The sequence below is a fragment of the Numenius arquata genome, chromosome 5 (assembly GCF_964106895.1).
Source record: "Numenius arquata chromosome 5, bNumArq3.hap1.1, whole genome shotgun sequence".
NCBI classification, from domain to species: domain Eukaryota; kingdom Metazoa; phylum Chordata; class Aves; order Charadriiformes; family Scolopacidae; genus Numenius; species Numenius arquata.
This window is the reverse complement of record NC_133580.1, coordinates 13,049,387-13,076,722: the sequence shown is the minus strand read 5'-3', so window position 1 is coordinate 13,076,722 and position 27,336 is coordinate 13,049,387. Positions and strand designations below refer to the sequence as shown.

Here is a 27,336-nt window from a genome sequence, read left to right as displayed (position 1 = left end):
TTTGTTTTGTTTTTTTTTAAACTTAATTCTCTAAGAATTGTGCTAGTTCCTTGTTCTCCTGTCTCGGTATGAACATTTATGTTTGGACTACTTTTGCATTGTTTTCCTAATTTGGTGGTGTTACACTGCTCAGAAGATTGAACAAAATAGTGTTTAGAGCTGTTAAATCTAACTTGAATCTGCACTTTGCCTTGTAGGAGACAATGTACTGTAATTTGCTTGATCATCTTACTTCCTCTTTGAAGTGCAGATAAAACCAAAGAACTGTTATGATGTAGTAAGTCAATGAGATTGCCTTCCCTGGTAGAGAATGCCATCACCAGTATTATCTCCCTTGCTGATGGGTAAAATCCCCAACTTCTCTGACTAAGCTGGCATATGCTGAATTAAGTTATATTATCCATGGACAACTCATCCCTAGTCTATACCTCCAGACCTTCCGTATAAAAAGTAATACTTGACTCACCAAATAATGTTGTTAAAATAAATGTACACTAAAGATATGTCTATCATAAAGCACATGAAAGTAGCAGAAAACAAGTTTACTCAAGAAAAGTTCAGAGTAAAGTGAGCAAAAACTTGCAGCATGAAGTCCTGTCTTAGGTAAATCTTTATCTGGGAGTTTTAGGTATGGATCTAGAGATGATCAGGATCTAGAAATGAATCTGGGTATGTTTGGCTGAAAAGTGATAGGATACATTCACCATGAACCAAGCAATAGACTGTGCTAAAATTTTGCATTAGGACCACAATAAAATTCAGTTCCTTAAACGTTCAAAAGACATCATTGCTTTTTCCCTGGAAAATACTGTGATTGTACAAAAGATTAAAATATGCTTGCTCCTAATTTTGTTGACTTTCAAACTGTTTTCCTCTGCAGCTTAACTAGTTACACAATGAAAAATAGAGATGACTCATGCTGGAAATCTCAGGGGCCACCATCTCAAATGACCGTGGGTGGGAACAGTTTTCTTAAACTTGTATTTTTTAAGTGCACATCCGGTCATCTCTGTGTCAGAACACTGAGGACAGAATTTCTTCAAATTGCAAATAAGAAAGTCTAATTCATTTTGCTTAGTCACAAAAAAGGGTGGAATTTGCATTTGGATGTGAGCTCCTAAGAGAAAAGGGAAAGTGTGTTTCGCAACTCTGGTGCTCCTCTTGTTGACTTGTCCCCACAGAATTCTGAAAAACCCGTAAGAATTTTGGGAAAAATCCCTCCGCAGTATGCTTTTTGGTAGGTAAAAGACTGCTAACACAGTACGCCAGGAGGAACATTCACTTCGCTCCCCCCGATCTGCCCCCCCCCCTTTTTTTTTTCCTAAGTATGTAATTAATTTCACTGCCTAAATTATTACCAGTGTCTGAGAACAAGGCAACCTAATGCCCCTGCTGAGAGACGCTGAAGTTTTTGAAAAGCGATAAAGGTAAATATAAAATTGGTGGCAGAGTGTCTTGTCAAAATGAGAGCTGAAGAGACAGGTTTTGGTTGTGGGGTTTTTTTTGGTTTTTTTTTTTTTTCCAAGTAATACAGAATTGTATTTAGAACTTTAGTCTGTGAAATTTCAGAACAGTCCCTGTTGGGAAGACACTTAAAAAGAAGTATATAATCTGTCAGGTAACTAGGGTAAAAGGGAGAGGCTGTTGTAGTCCCTTATTGCGTCTGGGTTTCAATAGAATGCGGGAGGTTACTGTCACTGGGCTCTCTCAGCAGAGCATTAGGAGGGATTATGATGATCTGTCACTACATTGCACGTTTGGCTGCCAGACTGGGCTTGTGTTCCTGTGCTTCAACATTTTACTGTTTGAGTTGCTCCTTCCACAAAAAGGTTATTACAGAGCAATGCTGCTAGATTTCAGGAAATTTATAAATAAAGGAAGTAGCTTTTAATGACGGGCTCTCCTGTGCTCATGTTACTAAGCTTTGGTCAGACGAATCTATTAGCTGAATCCTATTTAAAAAAGAATGATTCTATGTTTATCTTTTCCTAACTGTTGTTCTTATGTAGCAATAGATTCATGTTACTATTCTATTTTGTATTAGGAAATGCCATTTTAGTTTTAAGTATTTCTAATGCATCATCACAAGAGTACATACAATTCCTCCTTGGTCATGCTTTACAGATGTTTGGTACCGTGCCAGATTTGAGACCAGGAAATAAGTGTTAATGTTTAATCTAGGGTAATGTCATTAATGCATTTTTTTGTCTTGTTGAGTAAAACATCATTAACAGTTGTCCAGCCCTAATACCATGACTTGATCAGAGTGTGAATTGAATGCATGCACTCCGGGAATCGGTGAAGCAGTTGTATCCAACAGGCGTGAGCGTTGTCTCTGGGTAAATTTAAAAAACTTTTACCCAGGGAGATGATTTCCTGTACTCCTTCATCTTGATTTGCAAAACAAAAAACACCTGATGTCCTAATTTCCTTACATTGTGAAAGGATGTTGTTGAAATGATTATCATAAACAAATGGTAATAACATGAGGGGAGATGAGCCCCCTAATACTTAAACAACCTGTTATCCATGCATATGTTCCTAACGCTGACAATGAGTTGAAAACAGATAAAAATGGATGCTCAATAGACCCACGAAACACCTAGCTATTAGAATCAAAGCTTTAATTAGAAAGTATGGATGTAAGTTGTGTATCTGTAGTACCCCCCATCACACATTCATTAGTATTACAGAAACAGGACTATTACATCGGACTTTGAAGACTGTAAGACACTGTACATCAGTTATTTACTTTTATTGTGCCCTGAAAATGCAGGGAAAACGGAGTTCTTTTCTGTTAAGAAAACAGCTTCTGTTAAGAAACCCAGCTTCGAGGAAACTCCTGCTTTATGTCAGATGTGTTCCGTTTAGGAGACAGAGGCAAAACGTAGACCATCCGTTCGCTGCCGAGAGAGGCGAAATGGTGGCATAGTTAAGAAGTTACCTGAAAGAAGTAACTTGTAAGAGTGTTACCAGTCCCTTTCAGTGCAAAGTAAAAGTGCTCAACTTAAAACACCACGGAATTGGTACAGAATGCCAGTTTTCAGATGCCTGTATTCCACACAGAAAAAATGGAGGGAATGTCTTCAGTGTGAAGTCTCACTTGTGCTTTTGCAGTTTTACTTCTGCCTTTTCTAGCTGAACTGTCTTTTTTGGCAGTAATCAGTATCTTCAATCACATTTTCAAGTTAGAATCACGCTTAAAAATTGAAAATTTGAAACATAATCTGGTTATAAAAATCAGGTTTAAATGCTTCTTTGTAGTTATGTATTATGCTAGAGACTGCACAAACAGTCCGTGGTACAAACCTATACAGAATAGTCTGGATGTTCAGTACTTTTTTTTTTCTTTCTTTTATTATTTAACCTGCTTCATTTGTAATGCTTAAAAATAAAAAAAGATAAAGAGGGGATTTGATCTCCAGTCTGGAGTTTCAAACTGATAGAGTACAGCAAAGGTCTTTTGTTGCAATATGCTCCAAAACAACTGGTACAATAACAGGCTTTGGAATTTATTTGAAGTTGCCCAAAATAAGAGAATGTTTTCAGAAAGCTTGAACTTACCAAGTCTGTACTCAAAAGAGGCGTGATTTTCATGTGGGGAAGCAAGCGACAGCCCTTGTATGAAATGAATGAAATGCATGAAACTGGTTTTAGTGTAAACTGTATGTATTAGGGGCTTTTTTGAGTTGGGATTTCTCAAGGACAGTGTTTGCAGGTAAGAAAAACATTATGGACGATGTCGCAAATAGGGCTTTGTATTTACAGGTCTTAAACTGATTTCATAGAATCACAGAATGGTTTGGGTTGGAAGGGGACTTAAAGATCATTTGATCTTCTAAGACTGTTTAATTATACAGTCTAGGAGGCCATTACTTCTGTATTTTGGCAAAGCAGTTTACTTCTGAGAAAGAAGCAGAAAATTAAACAATGATGCTACCTTAAATCTCACTAGTTGGATCATCAGAGCCCTGCAAGTCACAACCTTTCCATTGCAAAATGGTTGTGTAGCTAAATGCAGAACTACTCAGTCTATCCAGTTTGTGTTACATACGAGAAGAAAGAGATTATAAATTTTTATTTGCCTGTTTTCATGGCTTTTTCTGGAGAACTTCCACGGCCACGTATCCTGTAATTTGTCCTTGATCATGCTGCTTGCCTTTTCATGTGCTTGTTTGAAAACGTTGGGTGGAAGCAGTACCATCGCTTATCTCTGCTGTTGAAACATTGGAGTAGGAGTAACATTTGCCATAACACCTGATGAGATTGGGGTATATGTTAAGGGGATCAGGCTGAAGTATAATGTTTATTAGTATAGAATATGCATTTTCTTTTTTATTTTTGTGCCCTTTAGTCCAAGCATGTTTTGTATATGTTGGAGGAGTTTCAAGGCAATATCAGTATTTTTCAGTTGCAGATTTTCTCCTTTTCCATCCTCTTCTGAAATCCTGTCTGTCTGAGCCACCAGCCCTTACCATGTTCATTAACTAAAATGCCAGTGAGTCAAACCGATGCCTCTCACTTTCTTCCTTCACCACAAAAAAGCTCTGAAGCAGCTGATTTTGCTGTTCTGGTGACTGCTGGTGTTCCCAGTACTGCAGTGTAAATTGGATTGACTTTAACCCTTGTGTGACCCCGGCTTTTGATGGGCTCACAGCACAGCCAGTACAAGTTGAGTAGGGGCTTTGAGAGAGGACGCACTGGAGTGAATGAGCCTCAGGTATTTCCAGTGCGGATTCTGGATAGAATTTAATGAGGCAAAAGTTAATGAGGTGGGCCTAGACGAAATAGTCTCCCAATTCAGTGTATTCGCAATGGGCAGTTTTCAGTTGTGGAATGCCTTGGCCTTTTATGTTTTCTGCCTTTGGGGCACACAAACAGCTCTTACCCTTTCAGCAAATATTTGCTTGTCCTTGTGATACAAGATTAGGAGAGAGAGTTTCACACCAGTCTGTCAGATAATTGAGAAACACTGGGGAAGCGTGGCTGGTCTGGTTTCCAATCCAATAGTTGTTGCAGCAATAGATATATGACACTTCACACGTACAAATTGATTATTTTTTTTCCCGACTAACATTAAGTGCACATATATTCTGAGGTAGTAAAATAGAAGTAGTGGATATAAAGGACAGCTATTTTTCTTGAAACCAAAAATAAATCTGATCTTTGTTTAGTAGTTAAGTAAAAGTTGTATTAACTACTTTTTGAGCAGCAGTAAGAGAAACAAGATTTCCTAATACTACTTGTGGTTTTGCTGTTTCAAATAGAATGTATATATTTAAACAGAGACCCTTATACCAGGATCCACTATACCAGACTTGCCCTCTCCCTGTCTTGGGACACAGGTACTAGTATTTATGCTGCACAGACGTAGTAAGAGCTCTTGAAAGCTCTCAGGCTTCGAGCTTCTATTGCGCTGACAGAGCAGAGAAGTTCTTCTGAAACCTGCTGGCGTTTGATTAGATACCTCTGAAGTTTTCATTGCCCTTTGACGTACAAAATTGTGCAAGAGGAAAATATGTAGAAATCTGCCTGTGAGAAAGGAACAAAAATCAGACATTGTGTACTTTTTTTTCTACCATGAGTAGCTTGCATTAATATTGGCAGAGTTTGTTTTCATAAAACCACTGATATGATGTAAAAACTGAATCATTTCCCTTAGCTTTTCTTCTTTCAATGTTTCTAACCCCCAAAAACTTGTAATTAGCCACAAGATTCTTCTAACTCGTATTGCTATTTAATCACAGTCTTCTCATCTGTAGAAATGTTCTCTCATTCTTGTGCGTGACAGGTATAAATCTGGAAAAATCAAAATATGTAGAGAGCCCGGTAGTATGTGCTCATTTGTTTATTGTGTTTAAGCTTGCTGCATCTTCCTGGCAATGTGATATTTCCCAGTCTTTCTGTCATTTTGTTTTGAAATCCTAGGTTCTTTCAGTTCCAGTACTGGAACAAATTCAGGACTGCTAGGTATTGATTAAATTCCCTTCCAAAAACTGACTGTAACTAATAACCCACGTAATTACTCAGATCGACTCATGGGTTTTTTCACTGTGTAGAACCACTTTTCCACTTAAGAAATTATGAATGCTTACTGTGGTTTCCAAAATGTTTAGATCTGCCTGAATGCTAGAGAAATTCTGGAAACAGTTGTTCCTTATTCATACCGGATTGTTTTGGAAGATTACAGAACTTCCTGAAAGGAGGCGACCCTGAGTACTTACGCTAAAGCCAGAACTGTGTCTCCATTTGAAGTTGGCAAGAGCTCGGTTGCAGAGGAACCAGGACTTCCTCTGGTGGTGTTTTTAAACTAAACAGCTTCTTGCCTTGCAGAGTCCAGGTTTTCTTCACGAACTAGAATTCTGCTCTTTTCCTGACTAATGTTATCTTTTGTACTAGAAGACTTTCCTAATGCAATGAGAAAACATTCTAAAAGTTGCAATTTGAAGTGGATTGAAAAAGAAATATGTTTTCTTCTACTTATGCTATTACATAGTAAATTGGATCCCTTTCAAGCTTTTTAGCACAAGAGGAAGGACAATAAACACTGTTATTCATATATTTTCAATATTAAACCTTTACAGTGTTTTGGACTTGGGCTAATTAAAGTCCTTCCTTACAAAGATAATAATTTGCTGCCTTATTAAAATTAAATTGCATAGGATAAAACTTCTAACCACAGGTACTTCTTTAGGTTTTGAGTTATACTTAGAAATTCTAATTGTGTGTGCAAACGCTGTATGAGTTGATTCTGTTCTGCTTGAGTAGTTAAATGCGAAGATTAGGGCTTTTCCTGCTCCGTGAATAGTTTCTTCCAGAAGTATAAACCTTCTCCCTGTTCCCGTGTTCCCACGCTTCTGCTCTTATTTACTTTCATAAGCTTTTGTGACTAGTTAAAAGCTATTTTTCTATATTTACCAAAAAGAAAAAGTTGCCACTTGTTTCATAGATTTTCAGTTAAATTCATGAAAAATAACAAAATAACAGAGAGAGGAGTGTCTCTTCAGTTTCAAAACCTGTGCTCTGATTTCAGACTTTGTTCTGTGGCCCTGGCTGCAGGACAGGACTGGAGTGTTGCCTGTTATCTGTCTCTGAAGCTTTTAATTGAGGGTATCGAAGTCTATATACTCAAAGAATATCTCTTCCATCTGTGGCAGTCTGTAAAATGCAGTGTCAGTGCTTGTATGAGCATTTGCGTTGGTTATTTGTTTTCTACAGTAAGCTTGGACTATAGAATTTTTGTAAACACCCAGCATATAATAGTAATAAGGAAAATATTACCTCATGAGTGAGGTTTCTAACACAAGTGCTGTAACATATCATTGCAAATGATAACTGAACTCTAGTCTACACAGTTACCTTTCAAAATTGCCAGAAGCTTATTCACCTGAGGAAAATCCTTGGGAGATGCTGAAAACACAGCTATCTAGGAGAGAAGCTACATTTAATTTGGTTTGCTTTGGTTTTTTCTCAGACTGCAGTCATGCCTGATGCACAGCGATTGCTGGTGCTGGGAACATGCTTTTCCAGCGTCAAGAAATAGGTAGATAAGTGTCTAAATAGACTAGTTACATTGCACAATTAAGAGAAATAATGAACTTTGTAAGGCAATATAAAATATTACGGATTCTAAATATTCTAGGATTACATAGGTTTTATTTTAATACAGTGAAACTTTTTCATGTAAGTGCTACATTTTCTTTATTTGTGAGGAAGGAGGAAGTTTACTGAGAACGTAACTGTTATACTTTAATAACATGTAGTTGACTTGCCTTGAAGGTGTCCTTGATGGATGGTGCATCAATATGAATGTTGCATCTCATCCTTTCTCTTAAAGTCTAATTAAACTTAAGTAGGAGACTGAAGGCATAATGTGTAATTTGAATAGCTAAGTTTGGCTTCTAACCAAATGGAATGGATGTGGATGTACTTTTGCAAGTTCAGTATGTCAGTCTCATGTATTATATTTAAAATATGATAAATATTTATTTGTCGTGAGTTTGGGATGGTCCTGTTATTGATCAAAATCTTATACAGCCAGATGCAAGTGCCAGTAACACTCAAAACATTATTATGCCTCTTATTTATTTCACATTTCAAGAGAAAATGTTTGTAGGAGAATTTTGTAAGGGATGTTTAATGTAGTTTCAATCCAAAAAAATTGGTACCTTGATTAAAATCTTAGACTTATGGGAAAGGCTAATGAAATGTAACTAGGTTAAACATCAGTTAAAAGCTTTCTGCATATAAACCCAAGTAGTCCAGGAAAGCAATTATGCAGTAGAGTTTTTGAAGCCATATCTGCATAGTTGCATAGAGGCATCTTTTCTTTTCACCAGTCATGGGACCAGTGAAGCCTCGCTGCCTACACAACCATGCTTTTGTTCTCTAAACTCTCCTCTTACCTCAGTACCCAACTCTGTTTCACGTTCCTTATGACTCTTTGGGGAGTGTATGCTATGGGTAGTCCTGAGTTAATGTTTCTGCTGATACTCATCCCTCAAGAATGATAAAGGACTTGTTGCTTCTGCCCCAAGACAGAAGAACGGACCATATGGACTGTGAAAGTCCCTTTTTTTTTTTTTTTTTTTTTTTTAAATTAAAATCAGGCTTCTGTTCATACCTTTATTCAGAACATGTTTAAACAGGGGGGCAGCTCACATAAAAATTAAACTCTTTTTGGATAGTTTTATCTTTATCTGTACACTGTAGTTTGCAAGCTTAGTCTTTTCCAATATCATTGCTCCCCTCTTGTATGGGCAGCAGGGGTCACCTTTATCTAAACTCATAGGCTGTTCTTCTTCAGCAGCATTAGGGTAGACATTCTAAAGATACCTCCTTTCTACAAGGCAAAAAAATTCCCAACCTCTAATATTTTTTTTTTCTGTTTTAATGTAGATCTAATCGACACTGAAAAAAACCCGGTCATTGCTGTCAGAACTCTTGTAAGTACTACCTCTGTGTGTGTGTGTGTCAGTTTTTATATGAATGTGTTCAAAGGAAGGAAAAGGCCAAGTTTGTTTTCTTGAGACTAAGTTTTTCCTACTGATTACAACTGAGTTTTGTCAAGACAGAAGCACTTTAAAATACCACAAATGTGTCCAAATTAGCTAAGTTACCTGTTTTTATAAATACTTTTTAGAGTACTTCAAACAAATCTGAAATTTCAACATGAAAGAAGTGCAACCGTTAACTTTTGCTAATGTAAACAGTAAAATAACTGGCAGCAAGTGTATGATGTGTGTTTGTATGTGCACTTAATTCAGAAGTTAGAAGTGTGGTGAGGGTGGCAGTTTTAGGACAAAACAAACATTCTTTCCCATTAAAACCTTTTTATCATTACTTTATTGTATTGGGCAGTATTTTGAACATTCTGATGAGTCTTTTTAGCATGTTAGAAAGTCGTTCCAGTAAACTGTAACAGTTCTTAAGTTAGTGTCAACATTGAATTGAGTTTTGCTGCTTAGTCAGCTTGAAGATCACTCCACATATAAAACTACACATTCTGCGCACGTAGAAAGAATTATTGATGACACAGTAGGATGTAATTTTTCAAACAGTCGTGTTTTCACACATAGTCTTACAGTCTATTCTGCAATCTAATTCAGTTTTAAAGACTTAGTATTGATAATCAGTAAGAAAATGTGAATTCAATATTATGAAATGCCTGTTTAAATCATGACAATACTGTTATAATTCGTTGTGGTGTTTGCATCTCATCAGTGCTCAGATAACAAGAGGAGCAGGTCCCCATCATTTTACATATGGTAAAAAAGGGACAGCTCTAACCTTTGAGACTTCAGCTCAATTCACTATTGCTCAGATGCAATAAGAAAGAGTGGAATATAGCAGTGGAAAGATGAGGTAATTGCAATAAGTATACATTCATAGATACCATTAATCAATATAGATTCAATTAGACAGTTGTAAGCAAATCAATGTATGAAAATATGATCTTCAGTTCTTTGTATCTGTTAATAACATGTACACAGAAAAGACTGAAACTTTTGTGGTTGTTCAATGTTACACAAACTGCTAAATAGCTTAAATATAATTTACAAAATTAATGTACAGGAGATTAAATTCAATGGAAAAGTTAAAGTAGATGTCTCTTTATAGCATTGGTCAGTCCAGGACGCTGGCTAAAGAATTTAAGTAAATATCAGTCCGTTCCTCTCCTCCCTTTCTAAATTGGTCAGTTCTTGATTATTAGTTTTTTACCAGTAGGATTACTTCTGACAAAGCTACTACTCAGCCTGACTAAAAGCTAGAGTACTGTCTTATTATATTAAATTGCTTGAATTAGTCCAACAAGTCTGATTTTTATCCAAGTCATTGTGTCTGGTCATACGCTTTTTGTTGGAAGGTGAAGAGCAGTGAGAGTTCTCCATGGGGTTTATTTACCATGTAGCGTTGTGTCTAACTGCGGGCATGCACTGGTGTCTTTCTTACTGCACTCTCACTGCTATGGCTGATTTTGTGTTAAATACAAGCACAACTGCTGCTTCTGGAGCACTGAATTAACTGGAATTAAAATATCACACAGGATTTGTAATATAAACCAGTAAACCTTCATTTTCAGGAACTGGAGCTTAGGGAAGTAAAATGCTCTCTCCTCTGCTGAGGTTTGACTGTACGCTGAGCAGTTGATGATGAGGAGGTTAACTAAAGCAGAATAAGTGTATACATTTTGAAAAGAATGTAGCATTCACTTTTTATAAAAAGAAATATGCAGAATACTCTTTTTTCTGAACAAGTCTGAGCTTAGTTTAGTCCATTATACTGTCATTCAATAGTAGTTCTATTCTGTAGGTTTAATTCAAAAAATTAACATGGTGATCGTGTTATTTTAAGTATCTGCAGATCTCTTAATCTTACATTACATTAAATGCTGTTGATATTGGCTACAACACAACTACAGATGTTGGAATTCTTATTAAAAAACCCAACAACCTATTAATAGATTTCTGTTATGCTGTTAGTAACAGTTTTCTTGTTTAACCTGAAATGTTAATTGTAGCCTCCCTCATCACCTGAGGGTGGCAAATACATTAATAAAGGTACACTTTGAGGTGTGCCCATATTCTTTTAATTCTTGATAGAGCCCTGAAAATTTCCCCATTCTCATCCATTCTGTTTATCAGATTCTGTCCATGAGAGACTGGGCTTTGCAATAAGCTGCTCAGCATTACACGCTCCCCGGTGTCCGGGGTGCTGCTCTTTTCCTAGTGCACCTTTGCCTTTTATGTTTCCTGCTGTGTGCACGTTCATGCCGTGTTTGTGTGCCATTCAGATGAAGATAAGAACCTTTTGCACGCCAGTGCAGACTAGTTGCAGACCAGCGGGCCAGCCACAGCTGTGGTTTGCTCTGACGCCTTTGTTTTTCTCCCACTCACCTTCAGTCTTTACTCAGGCCCAGTTCTCACGCAGACAAAATCTTTCCAAATTGTGCTTTGTTTTAAATTGGATAAAATTGGTCAAATTGGATTCCATTTCCTGTACCTGGAGTTCTGAAATACATATGTTAAAGTAGTTTTGGAGGGGGAAAAGCAAATCTGTATAATCCCTTTCCAAGAGTTTGATATTCATAGTTGAAAAGTAATAGATGAAAAAAATCAGTTGCTGGGGCAAAGTTAATAAAGCCATTTTGGAATATATAATTTTTAGATTACAACATGTAGACTTTTGAGGACTCTGTATCAAGATACATCTTAATCTGAATATAAGTTGATATAACATTCTGAAAAGCAGTAAAGAAATCTGCTGTATCTTTTCTCTGTAGTACAAATATTTAGGGGGAAAACAACTGTTGACCTTTCCCATAATTACACAATTGTAGCATTACTGCAGTAGCTTAAACACAATATTATGATGTGAAGGACAGACTTCATCCCAACAGCCCTGAACTATTCAAACAGAGATAGTGCGGAAAAGTCTTTGAAAAGTAAATATTTGTGGATGCAACGAGCAAGTACAGAAAAGATTCATCCTCTTTCGTCTTCAGAGCATGACGCTGCTGTATCACGCAGCGTACGTGCCTCTTAAATCAGTTACTTCAGTCTCCTTCATCTTGATGCATTTGAAGTGAACTCTTAGAAGGACTAGAACTAATGGATTGACTGTAATATTACTAATTTAATTCTTTTTCTTTTTTTTTTCCTGCTCTCTGCTTGGCTCTGGTCTTCACCCACAGGTGTCCACTGTCAACTCTCAAAGGTTACTAAAATTTTATAAGCTGAAACAGAACTACCTAAGCTTCACTTGCTGCCGCTTCTTCCTCCGCCATACTGCACTGCCGCTTTGCTCTTGCTGCTTCACGACACAATAAGAGATTTTCTTTATTAAATACCTGCAATGAAACTTAGGCTAGAAGGATGTGCCATTCTCTTGCTGCCTGTGTACTTGTTAATATCTGTGTACAGTATGCTTGTATTTATTCCATGGTATTTTCTTACCAATGCTAAGAAGAAAAAGGCTATGGCAAAACGTTTAAAAGCTAAGCCCATCTCGGACAAACCTGGAAGCCCCTACCGTTCCGTCACTCATCTTGACTCACTCGCAAACATAAACATTCCTGGAGCAGACACGTTGGACAAGCTGTTTGACCACGCTCTAGCAAAGTTTGGGAAGAAGGACTGTCTTGGGACCAGAGAAATACTGAGTGAAGAAAATGAAATGCAACCAAATGGAAAAGTGTTCAAAAAGGTAAAATTATGATTTTGTACTTAATTCTGATTTGGTTTTGACCTGCTTTGCATCTTGCTGCAACAATGGAGGTCTCCTTAGAGGTTTTCCTTAATCATCATCTTATGGTATAAAACATCCATTTTAAAGTAGTTAAAGAATAACAGAATCCAGGATTTATTCTACCTCAAGAAAAATGAAAGCAGTTTTTTGTTTCTTTTAATTAATGGCAGTACGTGTGTTTATGGTGTTATGGTGGTAGAGCTGGACCAGCAGCATCTTGTTATCACAGTTATTTAATTTTTTTTCCCCCCTCACCAGTTAATTTTAGGAGCTTACAGATGGTTGTCCTATGAAGAAGTAAATGAGAAAGTGAATCGCTTGGGGAGTGGACTGACTGCCCTGGGACTAACCCCAAAGAGTACCGTTGTCATATTCTGTGAGACCCGAGCAGAATGGATGATTGCAGCACTCACCTGCTTCAAGTACAACTTTCCTCGTGAGTGCTGACCTCGTTCACTTCTCATGTATTTTAGAACCATTTCTCAGCACTGGTTTGGCTGTTCACTATTTTGAATCTGCAAATCCTATCATTGATGGTGTAAGAATTTCATAAACTTACTCTGCCTCTGGTCTGATTCTTAAAAGTTTCCAGTCTGTTCTATGCATTACAGAGATCCCTAAAATTAATACTTAGAGACTGGTTTTTCTAGCAATGTTATAGATGTTAGAATGACAGAACAGTACGGATACTATTCAGGTTTTTTTAAGTACTCTCAAGATGTCAGTAGTTGTATCTCTCTCCAAAAAATGTGGAATGTTTTAATAGTATTTTCTGTCTGTGTCCTGATTTATGCATCCCAAACATGAAATGGTTGTTGGAAGAGAGAAGAATGGTACAGTAATCAAAATCATATGCTAGTCTGAGAGTTTTTCGGTGATGTTTTTACAATTACATATATGGGTGATCTTCCTTTTTTAAATTTTTAAGCTGTCAAAAAAAATTTCTAACCTGACTTAATGCATACAAACGTCTCAGTGAAGTGGCAAAGGTTACTGTACACTCGCGCCCAGACTGCATACAACACACTGTCACCCATAGCTTGTTTGTGTTGCCACCTCATGTTTTTGCTCGCACTAGGCTGCCTCTTTCTTCCCGTATGAGCAGTAGCTGACTGTGCGGGGAGAAGGTCGTACGGTAGAGCATGCAGAGAGGCTGTTAGAGGGCAATAATGGAAGAGCTGACTTTGCTGTTGAAGTAGGAGAGGATGGTTAATTCAGTGTTGATCCTCATGCTTTAAGAGGTAGGGAGAATCAGCTATATAACATTATCTCTTTTTGTCCCTTCTACATAAACCCTGTTTGACAGGAAGATTAAATTCCTTTAATGGTCTTTGGAGGTTAGAGTTTGAAATAGGAGAGAATGCTACAGGAAGGTTTGCGGGGTTTTTTTTTCCAATAGAGAGATGATGGGAAGAGTGAATTCCTTGGTGCCTGTGAGACACTTAATGGCATCACTGCAGCCAGTCAGAGTTAAAAATAATCTAGCAACGTGAAAAACACTGATTCCTTAGTCTGATTCTCAGCCTCACCCCCATCAATAATTTCATGGGAGCAAGCAGAGGAGCTGACGCTGCTGAAAGAGCTGCTTTTAGAGGGCATGGCTTTGAGCCATGACTGGTGCGCTGTGGTGTTTCAGCTGTCACCTCTCCCCCTGAGTGCTGGTTGTTGAGAGCTCAGGGGCAGAACACGCGTTCTCCATTGCTCACTGTGCGATTGCTTAGTGCATCAGTGTTGGGTTTTGGTAGGCCTCTTTGTTTTGATGACTTCTCTTCTATAGAATAGAATAGACTAGACTATGTCAGTTGGAAGGGACCTCCAATGATCATCTAGTCCAACTGCCTGACCAATTCAGGGCTGACCAGAAGTTAAAGTGTGTTATTTAGGGCATTGTCCAAATGTCTCTTAAACACTGCCAGACTTGGGGCATCAACCACCTTTCTAGGAAGCCTGTTCCAGTGTTTACCACCCTCTCAGTAAAAAAATGCTTCCTATGCAACTGTCCTCCTCATTTCAGAGGTCTTTTGTGGCATAAAATTCTGATGTGGAAAAATTAAAAAGCTGGTTTGTTTCCAAATTAGAAAATTCTCCATTGAACTAATTTTATGCCCCACCCTCCCTCCCTGCCCTCAGTGCTTTCCAGTGAGCTAAAGCAAGGGCTTTTGCATTTAGTATTACTTTAACATTTCTTTCATGTTCTCCCTCTCCTGCCCATACCAGTTGTTACGTTGTATGCCACCCTGGGTGAAGAGGCAGTAACCTACGGTCTCAATGAGTGTGGAGCATCGTATCTGGTTACTAGTGTAGAACTTCTCGAGAGCAAGCTTAAGGTAATTTGGTACCAGCTTCACCTGCTTACAAGCAACCCTATAATAATTTTACAGTGCACTCAGTGCTAAAAACTTCATTTCTCTTTTATAGACTGCATTGCCGCAAGTCTCCTGTCTTAAACATATCATTTATGTGGACAAGAAGACTATCAATAAATCAGAATACCCTGATAATGTGGAGATTCACAGCATGCAGACAGTAGAAGAGCTGGGAGCCAAACCAGAAAACTGTAAGTGAATCACTTCACAGAGAACTAATCAATTAATGTTAACAGTGAAATCAGACCTAGGTAAAAAGGGATGAGTAGCAGAAAAAACAACCTGTGCAGGTCTGTAACACAGAGGCAGTGGCAGATTGCCAGTTTGTCTTCTGCCAGTCTGTCTTCCTTTAAATAAACAGAAAATTTGTTTGATCTCTAGTTATTGTCCTGCACCTTTGTTCAAGTGTCAGGTATTTCAGGATAAAACTTTATTTTTAACTTCTAAACCATAACCAGAATAATTTAAGACAGCACCTTTGTTTTAGGAAGTGAAACAGAATCCCGTGCTGTGTTCCATTTTCTGCTCCTTTTACCTATTATTTATCTTATTTTCACTAAGAGGAGAAAGCACTTGAGGATTTTTTTTAATTTTTTTTTTTTGCTGGAAGGCCTGGAAATGTCTGTCTATTTTTAGTAAAAAACTAATCTGTAGCTGAAAAGCACAGTGGGCTAGAGGAATAACCATTACATCCCTTGCTACATTGGGCAGCCAGGAGTGACTGTAAACATCTGCTTTAAGAAAAGAAAGAAGAACCTCGATCATCTCTTTTCATTAACTCAGCACTCTGTGCTTAGCCACATCTCCTCTCTCTTGGATAAAAGAGAAGATAAACTGGCAAAGGGGGTTTTTGCAGGGAAGCCCACGTTCATTACAACTGCTTATCTTTGATCAGCTTAAGGTAGAGATACAAACCAGCAGTTACCTTGAGGGGTGTTGTTTTGTGGCTGCTTTTCGAAAGCCTGCTTCCCTTGCAACACTTCTGCTGCTGTGAAAGCTAATAATTTTCATCCCAAGAATAAATGCCAAGGGATTAAAGCAAAAATCAAGTCAAGTGTTGTAAGCTTACTGCTTACTCACTAACTAGCAGCTTACCTGAGGAAGGTTCATTTTAAAAAAAAGAAAATAGTCTTGGCTTTATACCCTTGGCCTTTGTAAGAGTGGTTGACAGAAAAGCTGACTTGCACCTTTTTGGGGTGTTGGGGTTTTTTGTTTGTTTGTTTGTTTTGGGTTTTTTCCTTAACCTGTTGTTTCTCTCCAGTGCTGTATTTCTCCCCTTCACTGTCCTTGACAGGTTTACTTGGTCTTCAGAAGGCTTTTTCTATAAAGCTTTCAGTCAGCTGTAAGATACAATGGCAAAAGTAGTACCCAGATTATGCAGATGCCCAAATAGTTGTCACTCCTTTCAAAATCTGCCTTCCCTTGCTTCCTCTCCAAAACAGACCACTAGTCTTCATCACAGACTTCTGCGTCCATCACTGACTGCTTAACAGCACATTGTGCTTACCTTTGTTGAAGCACCTGTTTCACACTGGTTGATTACAGACATTTTCACATTGATTAATTACAGAAATAACAAGTTAGAAAGTAGATAAGAATCAGTAACAATTTTTCCCCTGCATTTTGTAGCAAGCATTCTGCCCAGCAGACCTGTTCCTACAGACTTGGCTTTAGTAATGTACACCAGTGGCTCTACTGGGAGACCTAAAGGAGTGATGATGATGCATAAAAACTTAATAGCTGGAATGACAGGACAATGCGAGAGAATACCTGGACTGGGGTAAGAAACACTTGGTTGTCATGCATATGGGGAGATCAAACAGAACCTCCAGAAGTACACAAGTTCATAGAAAGTCTGTTGCTGGCATCAGGTGTTACTAAATTTCTTCATTTTATTGTGAATGCACTAATCTTTAATTTATAAGAAATATACCTTGTGTTTATGAACCTACCCTGTCGTTTGAAAAGGACACCCTTCTAGCTCATCGCACATGCTGTTTCTACATTTTTTATTTTCATTATTACTCTTAGCTTCAGGTCTGAAGGATTTTTGCAGTAAGAGACTGCATCAGAAGATGCCACCAGATGAGGAGATTCCTCATCTAGTCAAACTTGGGAAATTTTTTTAGATGTTTTCAAGCAGACAGAATGACTTTAGGAAGCCTGTCAGAGCCTCCCGCTTCCACTGATCCAGAGATACTGCTGTTGGGTGGATAATGCACATGCTGCAGAATCTGCTCAAGTATACTTTACTAAACGAGCAGAAAAGTAATAAATTGTGCAGGATATAAACCCAGTTCTGACGCTGCTGAAAGCATGTTAAGCAACAGCTCCGAGTTTCTTGCTGAGAAATCTCTTAAAAAATGATTTCCTGAAAGAAGCCTCAGTACTTCAGTGATCAGCTCTCTCTCTACTAAGCTATTGTAGAAGGAGATGCTATGAGGACTGTCAGGGAATTGTAAAGCATTGGTGATTATTTTAAAATCGAGTGATTTCACCCTTAATTTCGTACCTGGGATGAAAACTCCCACAAGCAGAGGAAATAGCAGTGGAGTACTAAGGAATCTTTGAGTTTCCTTGTAAACAAGGCAAATCCTGTAATTCAGACTGATTTCATTAAGGTAGGATTTTCCCCATTTTGTTTATAAACTGTGGTTTGAAATGACACCCTTCTTGCATGCAGAAGAATAAGCCTCACTTGTGATCCACACCTTTCAAAAAGTAATAACTAAGTATACAATAAAACTGTTAAAACAGTATTTTCAGGGCCCTTGTGCATCATTGTTAATTATCTCATCCTTCCCTTTCCTAGACCCAAGGATACTTACATCGGTTACTTGCCTCTGGCCCACGTTCTGGAATTGACAGCAGAAATCTCTTGCATCACGTATGGCTGCAGGATTGGCTATTCCTCTCCGCTCACGCTCTCCGACCAGGTGAGGGGGGGGGACAAAAGCAAACTTCAGCTTTTGCAGTCTGCGTTCTCCTGCCTCAGCTGTCCTCTTCCATTGAACAAATGTTGATGTATATGGCACACTTCAGACATGTAATTTCTTTTTTTTTTTTCAGAAAATGATGTAAATTAATGCCCCTGGTTAACTACAGCAGCGGGTCATACCATATAAATCTTATTAAAACCTTTACTTTTATGATATTTACAAAATCTAAAAGAAAACCTAATAAATGCATATAGCATTATCCGCTGGCTATCAGGATAAGAACAGCTATTAATAGGTTAGCTGAACGTAAGACCGTTTAAAGTAATTTTAAGTTTTTGCTCTCACTTTATCAGTTCTTCAGCCAGTTATTGTAGATCTTCTATTTAGCTGTTTGCCTTCATCCATTTAACAAGTAAGATAACTAAGAGCAAATTAAGCTGGAAAAGAATGCTTCTGTATGTTTTGCTGGTATAGAGATTGCATCAAGCAAAAGAAACTCCTGGAGGAAGATGGAGGAGAAAGCAAGTGCTAGAGGGAGGAAGTAAGAGAAAGATGTACAAAGTGGACTTAACCAGGTTGGGCTTGTAAAACATTGAGTATTTTGGTTGAAATCATTGTTAACCATTACTATTTCCATCCCAATGGGGAAAAAAAAAAATTACACAGGAAATGTTTTTTGGAGGGACGGGGAAGAGATTTAAACAAATTACATGCTAATGTATCTTCTTCTTTTTAGTCCTTTTCTAAAGAGCTGCTTGGTTTTCAGCTTCATAAGTTGACATTTTTTATTACAGTCAAGTAAAATTAAGAAGGGAAGCAAAGGAGACTGCACCGTACTTAAGCCTACGCTGATGGCAGCTGTGCCTGTAAGTATGCAGAACCAGATACGTTTAGCCAAAAAAATGCTTTATATCTTGTTCATGCTAGAAAAATCTATTTACTAACGTTTTTTTCTCTTTACGTGTAAGAAACTGTCACTAATAGGAAAAAAGCAGAATATAGAAATTCCAGTTGTTGTTGCTTGAACCAAGTACTGAAGCTGCAGATGAGCACAAGAATATATGGATGCTAAAGCCAAGAAAGACCCTTTTTGATCCAAAACTGCAAATGTGTTCTAATAGTTCCCAGTGACGTTTTACTGGGCTGCTGATACAACAGCAGGATACACGGAGTCTTTGACATTCAGAGTCCGAAACTCCATTTTGCGCAGGGAGAAAGCAGGGGGGCTTTGGCCAAGATGGACACTTTAAGATATGGGCGTTTGGCTGTGCCACCAGAGTTGTTGGGGTGCTCAAGCTCAGCGGCTTGTCTCCAAGGTGACATTTGAGCCAAGTCTCTCTTAGCCTTTCCTTTTATAAGAAAAAATGGTTCAGGAGAGTATAATTCCTATTGCTTCTGTCACTTACGTTGGTCTTTGGGTGACCAGGCTTCTGCGTTCCACAAGTGCTATCTGAAAAATAGACAAATGTTGGTTGAGACATCTTCAGATTGAGGGCTGGAAAGTATTTTAAAACCAAATCTGAGATTTAGAAAGCCATTTGTAGACATGTGAGGGGTACTATGAATTTCTGCAGTGTGCCTGAAGGCCCGCGATGGTGACTCAATTACTTGCCTTTGACTTACAAGTTTGCCCAATTTGTGGCAGGTTTTCTAACAGAAGGTATGTACAGCATGAGGGCTCCTCCTCGCTAGTGATACTGGTGCGAGGAGAAAAAAGTGAACACAGAAAAGTAAGGCTAAGTCACTAGTTTTCTAATGTATTTTTGGTATTTCATTCCACCCATTTCAAATAGCTCCAAGCCGCAATGGTCTATAAACTGACTAATTAATCACACATTAAAAGCATTACAGTTAAGCATTGCCTAGCCAATGATGCAGACATTTTCACTCTTACTGTATTACCATTTTAAAGGAAGAATAGGGCTTTATTTTATTTTTAACATGGAATTTTACTTACATGTGCTAGTCTATTCTACGTGGTAATTTTCCTTGCTTTTTTTAAATGCTTTATAGGAAATAATGGACAGAATTTATAAAAATGTTATGAGTAAAGTGCAAGAGATGAACTATATTCAGAGAACTCTGTTCAAGATAGGCTATGACTACAAACTGGAACAAATCAAGAGGGGATATGATGCACCTCTGTGTAACGTGTAAGTATAATTCATGCTCCAAGTGTACCTTTTCCCTTGAGATTTGTTAAGACAGTCCGAAAGAATAATCATTTAAGCTATCAGACATCAGACAATTCTCATCCAACGTGCAAATATCATCTAATGACTAACTGAAATAATCCAAGTTCTTACTGGAAACGAATAGATATTTAATGGTAGGAATGACTAATCTTCAAAACAGATGACTAGTTAGTTTTCATTGGATTCCTTTTTTCTCTGGTAATGAAATTGGAATGTTTGCTTAGTGGAATTACAGGAATTTCGCCATCTTCAAGTGTTACTCAAGAGGTAACATTTTTGATTATCCCTGCTGTTCACTAAAAATCTGTGAGAGATGAAGTCGATTTCTAAGGTGTTCCAGATAGGAAGTAAGAAGAATGTTTGTGTCTTTTTATAAAAGCAAGCTGAGTGAATGATTTTTAATGCTTTTTTCTTTCTTCCAAGACTATTGTTTAAAAAAGTAAAGGCACTCCTGGGAGGTAATGTCCGTATGATGCTTTCTGGAGGAGCACCACTCTCGCCTCAAACACAGAGATTCATGAACATCTGTTTTTGCTGTCCTGTTGGTCAAGGCTACGGACTAACAGAAACATGTGGAGCTGGAACAATTACAGAAGGTAGTTTAAATGCTTCTGGTAATATGTCATTTAAGATACAGATACATATGAGGGTTTGGTGGGATTTTTGGAAAGTCAAAATATCTTTAGTTCTTAACTGCAATAAAGTAACTTGAGATAAGCTACTGCTTTATTTATGGTTTGAGTTTATACTTCAAATGACAAAAATCTCTGTATTCTCCCTAAGCTGCTGATTACAGCACTGGCAGAGTTGGAGCTCCTCTTATTTGTTGTGAAATAAAATTGAGAGACTGGCAAGAAGGTGAGAGTATTAAATTTTTTGATTTCAGAGTAACTAATTTAACCACTGCTTAGCTGGTTTCTTTTTCTGTCTGCTTAGTGAGGTGTAGCACATGAAGTAATTGTTCTTTATCTTTTATAATAGTCATCGATTTGTGTGTATTAACTTCAAAGTATTTTCTTAGCAGCAGAATATATGTTAAAGATAATTGTATGGGGATTTTCTTGTTTTCAGGGGGCTATACTAATAAAGACAAGCCTAATCCTAGAGGAGAAATTATAATTGGTGGACCTAATGTCTCAATGGGATATTTTAAAAACGAAGAGAAGACAACAGAAGAGTTCTGCGTTGATGAGAATGGGCAGAGATGGTTCTGTACAGGAGATATAGGGGAATTTCATCCGGATGGGTGTCTGCAGATCATAGGTTGGCTTAAATTTTTGATATCTTAATCTAGTACAAGACCTTGACTAACTGTAATTATAAGCATGCTATTAATCCTGTTGGCTTTGCCAGGGCTAATCTACTTAAGGTTACCTGCTTGCAGAATCGCAGTGTAAAACACATTCCCCAAAGTCCTTACAGCTGTAGAAAAATTTTGGAAGTGATGCCGTTTCCTGTGACAATATCACTATCTAAATTTAGCACAAGGACTTAAAAGAATAAATGTAAGATTAATTTTTGGTATTAATTACAAAGCTTTAAGATCAGAGTCCCCATCACTTCCATACAAGTTGTGTGACAAGAAGTGTAGCACTATATAAACTTTTTTACAGAAGCCTTTATAAAGTTGGCAGAATATGTACATTCTATTAGCTGCTTAACATATTAATAAGATGCTTTAATTCACACTTATTAAGAATCTTGCATAGTGTTGCACAAAATACATATATAGTGGCTTTGCAAATGAGACTGTGGAAATGAAAAAGTTTAAGTGGAACAAGCTTTTCCCCCCCCTCCTCAATTCCTAGATCGTAAGAAAGACTTGGTGAAGCTACAAGCAGGAGAGTACGTATCTCTGGGCAAAGTAGAGGCAGCACTGAAGAACTGCCCATTGATTGACAATATCTGTGCTTATGCCAAAAGGTAAGAAACTCCATTTAGGGTAAACATGAAATATAGGCTCTGACCCACTTCTCTGATGATATACTATAGTTTTCCATGGTTCCTATTGAACAAACCCCCCCCTACCAGAGTGCAAGTTATAAACAGCATCTCTGAAATAGCACAGGTGCCCAGATTCCCTAAAATCTGAAGAAATTACCTATGTTTTTCTGTTGGCATTTCTCCTACCCTAATACACTCCAGATCCATCCCATCCCTTCCCCAAACAGATACCATAATATTTAGCATGTCTTTCGGCTTCCTGTCAGAACACCAGAAAATTTAATCTGGAGACACTGCACCTGATCCAAAGCTCTCCACTGGATTTTAGAAATAGTCCCAGTCTCTCCTCTCCCTCCCCTCAATTAAACACGCTACATGAAGGGAAACTGAAGAGAACGAGCTAAAGGAGGATGTAGCTGGGAAGCTAAACTGAGATGTGCACTTGTAAAATTACAGCAAAGCACGATACCGATCAAACCTAACATTGTAAAACAGCTTAGAACACCTTCAGTAAGTCATCGGTTGTGAAGGCTTAATGTACAAGGATTCTGTATGGGAGAATAGGAACAGTGCTGTGTGGATCAGCGTATCTAACATCAAGTGTGTGGAACAGTGTGGATCTGTGTATCTAACATCAAGTAGGCAATTCACCCTGATGGAAGTCTTAACTGTTTCGATCTTTTTTCCTTCCTTCCTTTGCAATCCTGGTGTAGTGACCAGTCTTACGTGATCAGTTTTGTGGTTCCCAATCAGAAGAAGCTGACGGCGTTAGCCGAGCAGAAAGGCATCAGTGGAACCTGGGTAGATATTTGTAACAATCCTACGATGGAAGCTGAAATACTGCGAGAGATTAAAGAAGTGGCAAACAAGAGTAAGTAAAGCAGCACATTGTGGGAGCCAATCTCGTGGTGCTTATCCAGCAGAAATGTTCAGTTATCCTCACTAACTGCTCTTCCTTCTTCCTGTTGCCCCTGTATCTGCCAAAACTTAATAGTTTAATCAGAAGCAAAGACCACATCAAATTTTCAAAAAAGACCACATCAAATTTTCAAAAAAGACCCCACCAACCCTTAGATTATTTTCAGCTAAATTCTAGAGACAGGTTGCTTGTCTAATACAGTTAAAATGAGGACCAAAAGAGCTGTCAAGTTTTAAGGAAAGTTACAAGACATTTGCTGGTAAGAAAAGTAGTTAAATAAGAGACTTCAAAGCTTTTTCCCCCCCCCGTGGAACTTTTGTCCCCTACAGCTTTGAACAACCACGATCCTTGTGGTTGTAATGGCTTAAAAGCCTGCTACTCCTTGCTGTGGTACTGAATGATCAAAAGCCTCATCAATCCTTTATGGGGCCAAAAAATGAACAAACTGGGGAAAAACATCTCTAAAGCACTTGGCACCTCATACAAGGAAGCAGTAACACTGGACTTAAGCACAGACTAAGCACTGCCTTTAGAGTAGAATCTGCCTTTTGAAACTGAGAAAACAAGACTGAAAGGCACTACTAAGTCTCGCCTTTAAAAAAAAATAATTCAATCTGCAGGTTCAGACTTGGGTTTAAACACTTAAATCTGTGTTCTTCTATCATGAGCTTGGCAAATTACTATCCATATAGCTTTGTTTGTTCAAAAATATTTGCTTACACATTCTTTCTACCTTCTAGACAGGAATCTACCATTGAGATACAACTAGCTTATTTGAAACTTTTTTCCAAAACTATTTTAAAAGATATCATTCTAATTTTTAGCAGAGCATAAAGCACCTTCATCATAAGCAGGCATACATCTAAGTAAGATGAAACAGTACATTCCAATAGCAGTTTAAAGTTCGAGAGACAAAAGAGCTCCTGGGGACAGCCTTACTGCCAGACATCCCAACTGTCTTACGTTTGCTGCCACCCAGAGGCTGTGCTGCCACCAGTTGTCCTAGAAATTCAGCTACAAGCCTATGCCTGTGGGATCCTACATGCAGGACCTGATAGCAAAGTCCATCAAGTATCGCACACACGCAGCAGCTCCCTGCCCTGCACCCCAAAGCACTGACCTGCCTCCTCCTTCCCGTACCCCTCTTCGGCCCATTGCCTGGGGAAGAGACAGCAGCAGCTTTGGTTGTGCGTGTGCTGAGCTCTGCTTCCAGCTGAAGGGAAAATAAGCGATGAATGTAACAAAAGTACAGAGAAGTCCCTTTGTTTTGAATTCTAAACAAACTCTTAGGAAGCAAAAACTTGGGAAAGAAACATTCAACCATGGAAAGTATAGAAGCACTTCATTATAATTTAAATATGAAGCACATCTGACTAGTCTTAGTTAATCTAGTTAATTACTACATTCCTATAATACAGATACAACTCTAGACTTCAGCGTATCCTCTTGTGACAGTAGTCTCAGATCTTCAGGCTACACGCTCATTTGTTGCAAGCTTTAGACTGTCATCTCCCACACAGGCTGTAAGTACAGTGTGATATTAGAACACCTGCACACTAACCAGCATTCAGCTTCGGTACAAGATCAAATTTGCTTGTGGCCCTTCCGTAAGGTTAAGTCACTAAGGAGGACAGCATATTATACAAGCTACAGGATGCTCGTCTTAGATTTCTGTAGGTAGTGTGAATTAATAATTCCTTTGGCTGTGTAATCATAGTCATGCTTTTGTTTCTTCTTGTCCCTGCAGTGAAATTAGAAAGGTTTGAAATACCCATCAAAGTACGGTTAAGCCCTGAACCATGGACCCCGGAGACTGGGTTAGTGACAGATGCTTTCAAGCTGAAAAGGAAAGAACTGAAAAACCATTACCTCAACGACATCGAAAGAATGTACGGAGGCAAATAAACAAGTTGTGTTGACCAGACGGTTGTGCAGATGGTCCCTTCTCATGCCTCAGTTTTGGATGTCTGTGTATACTGTAGATATCACACATTCAGAAAATATACCAAATGGGTGAATGTTTCTGTAATCTCCATCGAGTACAACAGAGAATATCTTAGACTCCAAATTCTTAATTATTAGCAGATTAGACACTGATGGTCTTCATAGAGCTTCATGTGATCGTCTCCAGTTTTGAGACAGACATCGTTATGTGAAGCAGTATGACCAGGTCATTGTATTGTGTCTCTAGCACATTTCAGACTGATGCAACTTCTCTTTAATTCATTCTGAAGTCTGGCCTATATTTCAAAGAGAAAAATTAATGTAATTGTGATTATTCTTCTGTCATAGTAAGATACTGAGCGAGTGAGGGGGGGAAAGAGAGTATTCAAAGTCTACCCTTCTCTATTGAAAAACAAAACCAAGATGACATTAGTGAAGAACTTGCTAGAGATCACTAATAATGCACTGCTTGAGAACGGATGGATTCTTCTGCACATCAGTTAGTGTCTTGAATATTTACAGTGCCTAAAAAAGAATATAAAGTACACTTACTCAAATTAAGGTGAACTGAAAAGCTTTCTAAAAAACAAGACATTTCATTCAAGAGTGTTAAATTAACTATTTAAACTTCCAACTCGCCAAATACGTTTTTGCTTGCCACTGTATTTTAATTCAAGCAGAGCGTTCCACTAGGACACACGGCATACAGAAAACAAAGACTTGCCCTGCGCCAGGAGGTACCGATGAGAGATCGCCACCTGAACGCGGGACGCAAAACCTGCCTCTTGATGGCAACAGCAGTGAAACTGATGGCAGTTGTCTCTGAGCAGATTTGAAACTCAAAGGAGTTTCCAGTTTTGTTGGTTTTTTTGAGGGGCAATTGGCGGTTTTGTTTTTTAAGGCACTAATCCTCTAGACCCTCACGTACGTGTGAGTGATGGTACACGTTACCTGTACGTAATTCAGAGGATCAGGGTCTAATTGTCTGTATTGGCTTTATGGAAAGGTATTTCCGTTCACCTTTTAAATACGGTAAGTGTAACAAGGCAACCAGAAACAGCAGTTTCCCTGTGTAGTCTTGTTTCACTTACGGAAAAGTAGCCTGTGGACAGGGAATCTTTGTTTTATGGAACTTGTGAAAAGGGACAAATCACTCTTTACAGAAATTCATTATGAAAATGTTCTCTTATTAACTGGAAGTCATAGATGTGAAGAAGTGGGAAGATACAATTTAATAATAGTTCATCATTTTGTGTGCAGAATCCTGTACTGTGTCTTCTTTTGACTTGTACCTGAGCTCCTGCATCCCTGCCAGCTCTTGACACTTGAACCGTAAATGCTGTAAAAAGTGGAGGCTCTTGATACTGTTCTACTTTGCACTTTCTTAATCGTTTTATATATGTTGCTTACATTTTGTACAGCTATGGCCCTCAACTGCTATGTATTACAAATTCATTTTAAAGTATTTATAGATTTCTATTCGTAATATTTGTGTTGTGTATATGATGGTTAAAAAGAAAATTTATTTGGTATTGTCACTGTACAGAAAGTAAAAGATTTTGTATGATGCTTCTCTTGAACACAGTAGCTTGCAATTTCAGGGCAAGTTTTTCCTTTATCGCATGTATGTGTATTTTTCTTTTTTTCCAAGTTCAAACAGATTTTGACAAAAATAAATCATGGCTATCTACTCATTAACTAAACTGTCCCTTCTCCTTGGGACCAGCTTCAGCCTTCCCCAGGCATAACTTTCTCTGGCCAGTCCAGAACCCTGCCAGCTCACCTGCCAAGAACCCCGAGGGCAAAGGGAAGAAGAAAATGTGGTATGTAAAGGTGACCGTACCTAGTTGCGCATGGAACAAGAAAATAGCTTTTCTAAAAAATAAAGTTATTTTTTTAAGACACATACAGTTGGTTTATGACAACAGGAAATACTTCCCAGATCAGTAGCAACTTTTTAAATCACTGAGTCCTGGAGCCACGTTACCAATTTTTCCATGTTTAAATAGCCTTCAGTCAGCCTCTTTGCATCACAAACGTTAAATATATGTAAGAAAGCTACTTGCACTCGAGTCTGTCAGCAGGTTGTATGACTTTTTTTTTTTTGAACCATGAATGTATTTATATGAAATGTATTTTATCTAGACTGCAGCTATCTTCTGTGTCTCGGTTGACTGAGAATTGCTATTTTCAATATATACACACACACAATGTTAACATTTCAAAAGTGGAATACAATTTAAATGGTTCAACAAGTTTGTGTAAAGATCTTTATGTATTGC

The 27,336-nt window shown here is 38.1% G+C and overlaps 1 protein-coding gene across 4 annotated transcripts in view; it reads left to right on the top strand.

The window, feature by feature from the left end:
* ACSL4 (acyl-CoA synthetase long chain family member 4) overlaps window positions 1-27,336 on the top strand; it is a 39,483-nt gene extending 12,147 nt beyond the window's left edge. Inside the window, exons 2-16 of one of the 4 annotated variants that reach the window (XM_074147070.1) lie at window positions 8,899-8,945; window positions 12,466-12,705; window positions 13,006-13,183; window positions 14,965-15,074; window positions 15,166-15,304; window positions 16,743-16,893; window positions 17,926-18,049; window positions 18,847-18,918; window positions 20,066-20,205; window positions 20,671-20,843; window positions 21,031-21,105; window positions 21,319-21,510; window positions 22,056-22,170; window positions 22,905-23,062; window positions 24,858-27,336. In XM_074147070.1, coding sequence (XP_074003171.1) covers window positions 12,478-12,705; window positions 13,006-13,183; window positions 14,965-15,074; window positions 15,166-15,304; window positions 16,743-16,893; window positions 17,926-18,049; window positions 18,847-18,918; window positions 20,066-20,205; window positions 20,671-20,843; window positions 21,031-21,105; window positions 21,319-21,510; window positions 22,056-22,170; window positions 22,905-23,062; window positions 24,858-25,015 — 2,013 coding nt within the window. In that variant the 5' untranslated portion in view covers window positions 8,899-8,945; window positions 12,466-12,477 and the 3' untranslated portion in view covers window positions 25,016-27,336. Of the gene's footprint in view, window positions 1-8,898; window positions 8,946-12,354; window positions 12,706-13,005; window positions 13,184-14,964; window positions 15,075-15,165; window positions 15,309-16,742; window positions 16,894-17,925; window positions 18,050-18,846; window positions 18,919-20,065; window positions 20,206-20,670; window positions 20,844-21,030; window positions 21,106-21,318; window positions 21,511-22,055; window positions 22,171-22,904; window positions 23,063-24,857 lie in introns of those variants that run through there. The other 3 variants (XM_074147066.1, XM_074147069.1, XM_074147067.1) reach the window with 3 other exon arrangements.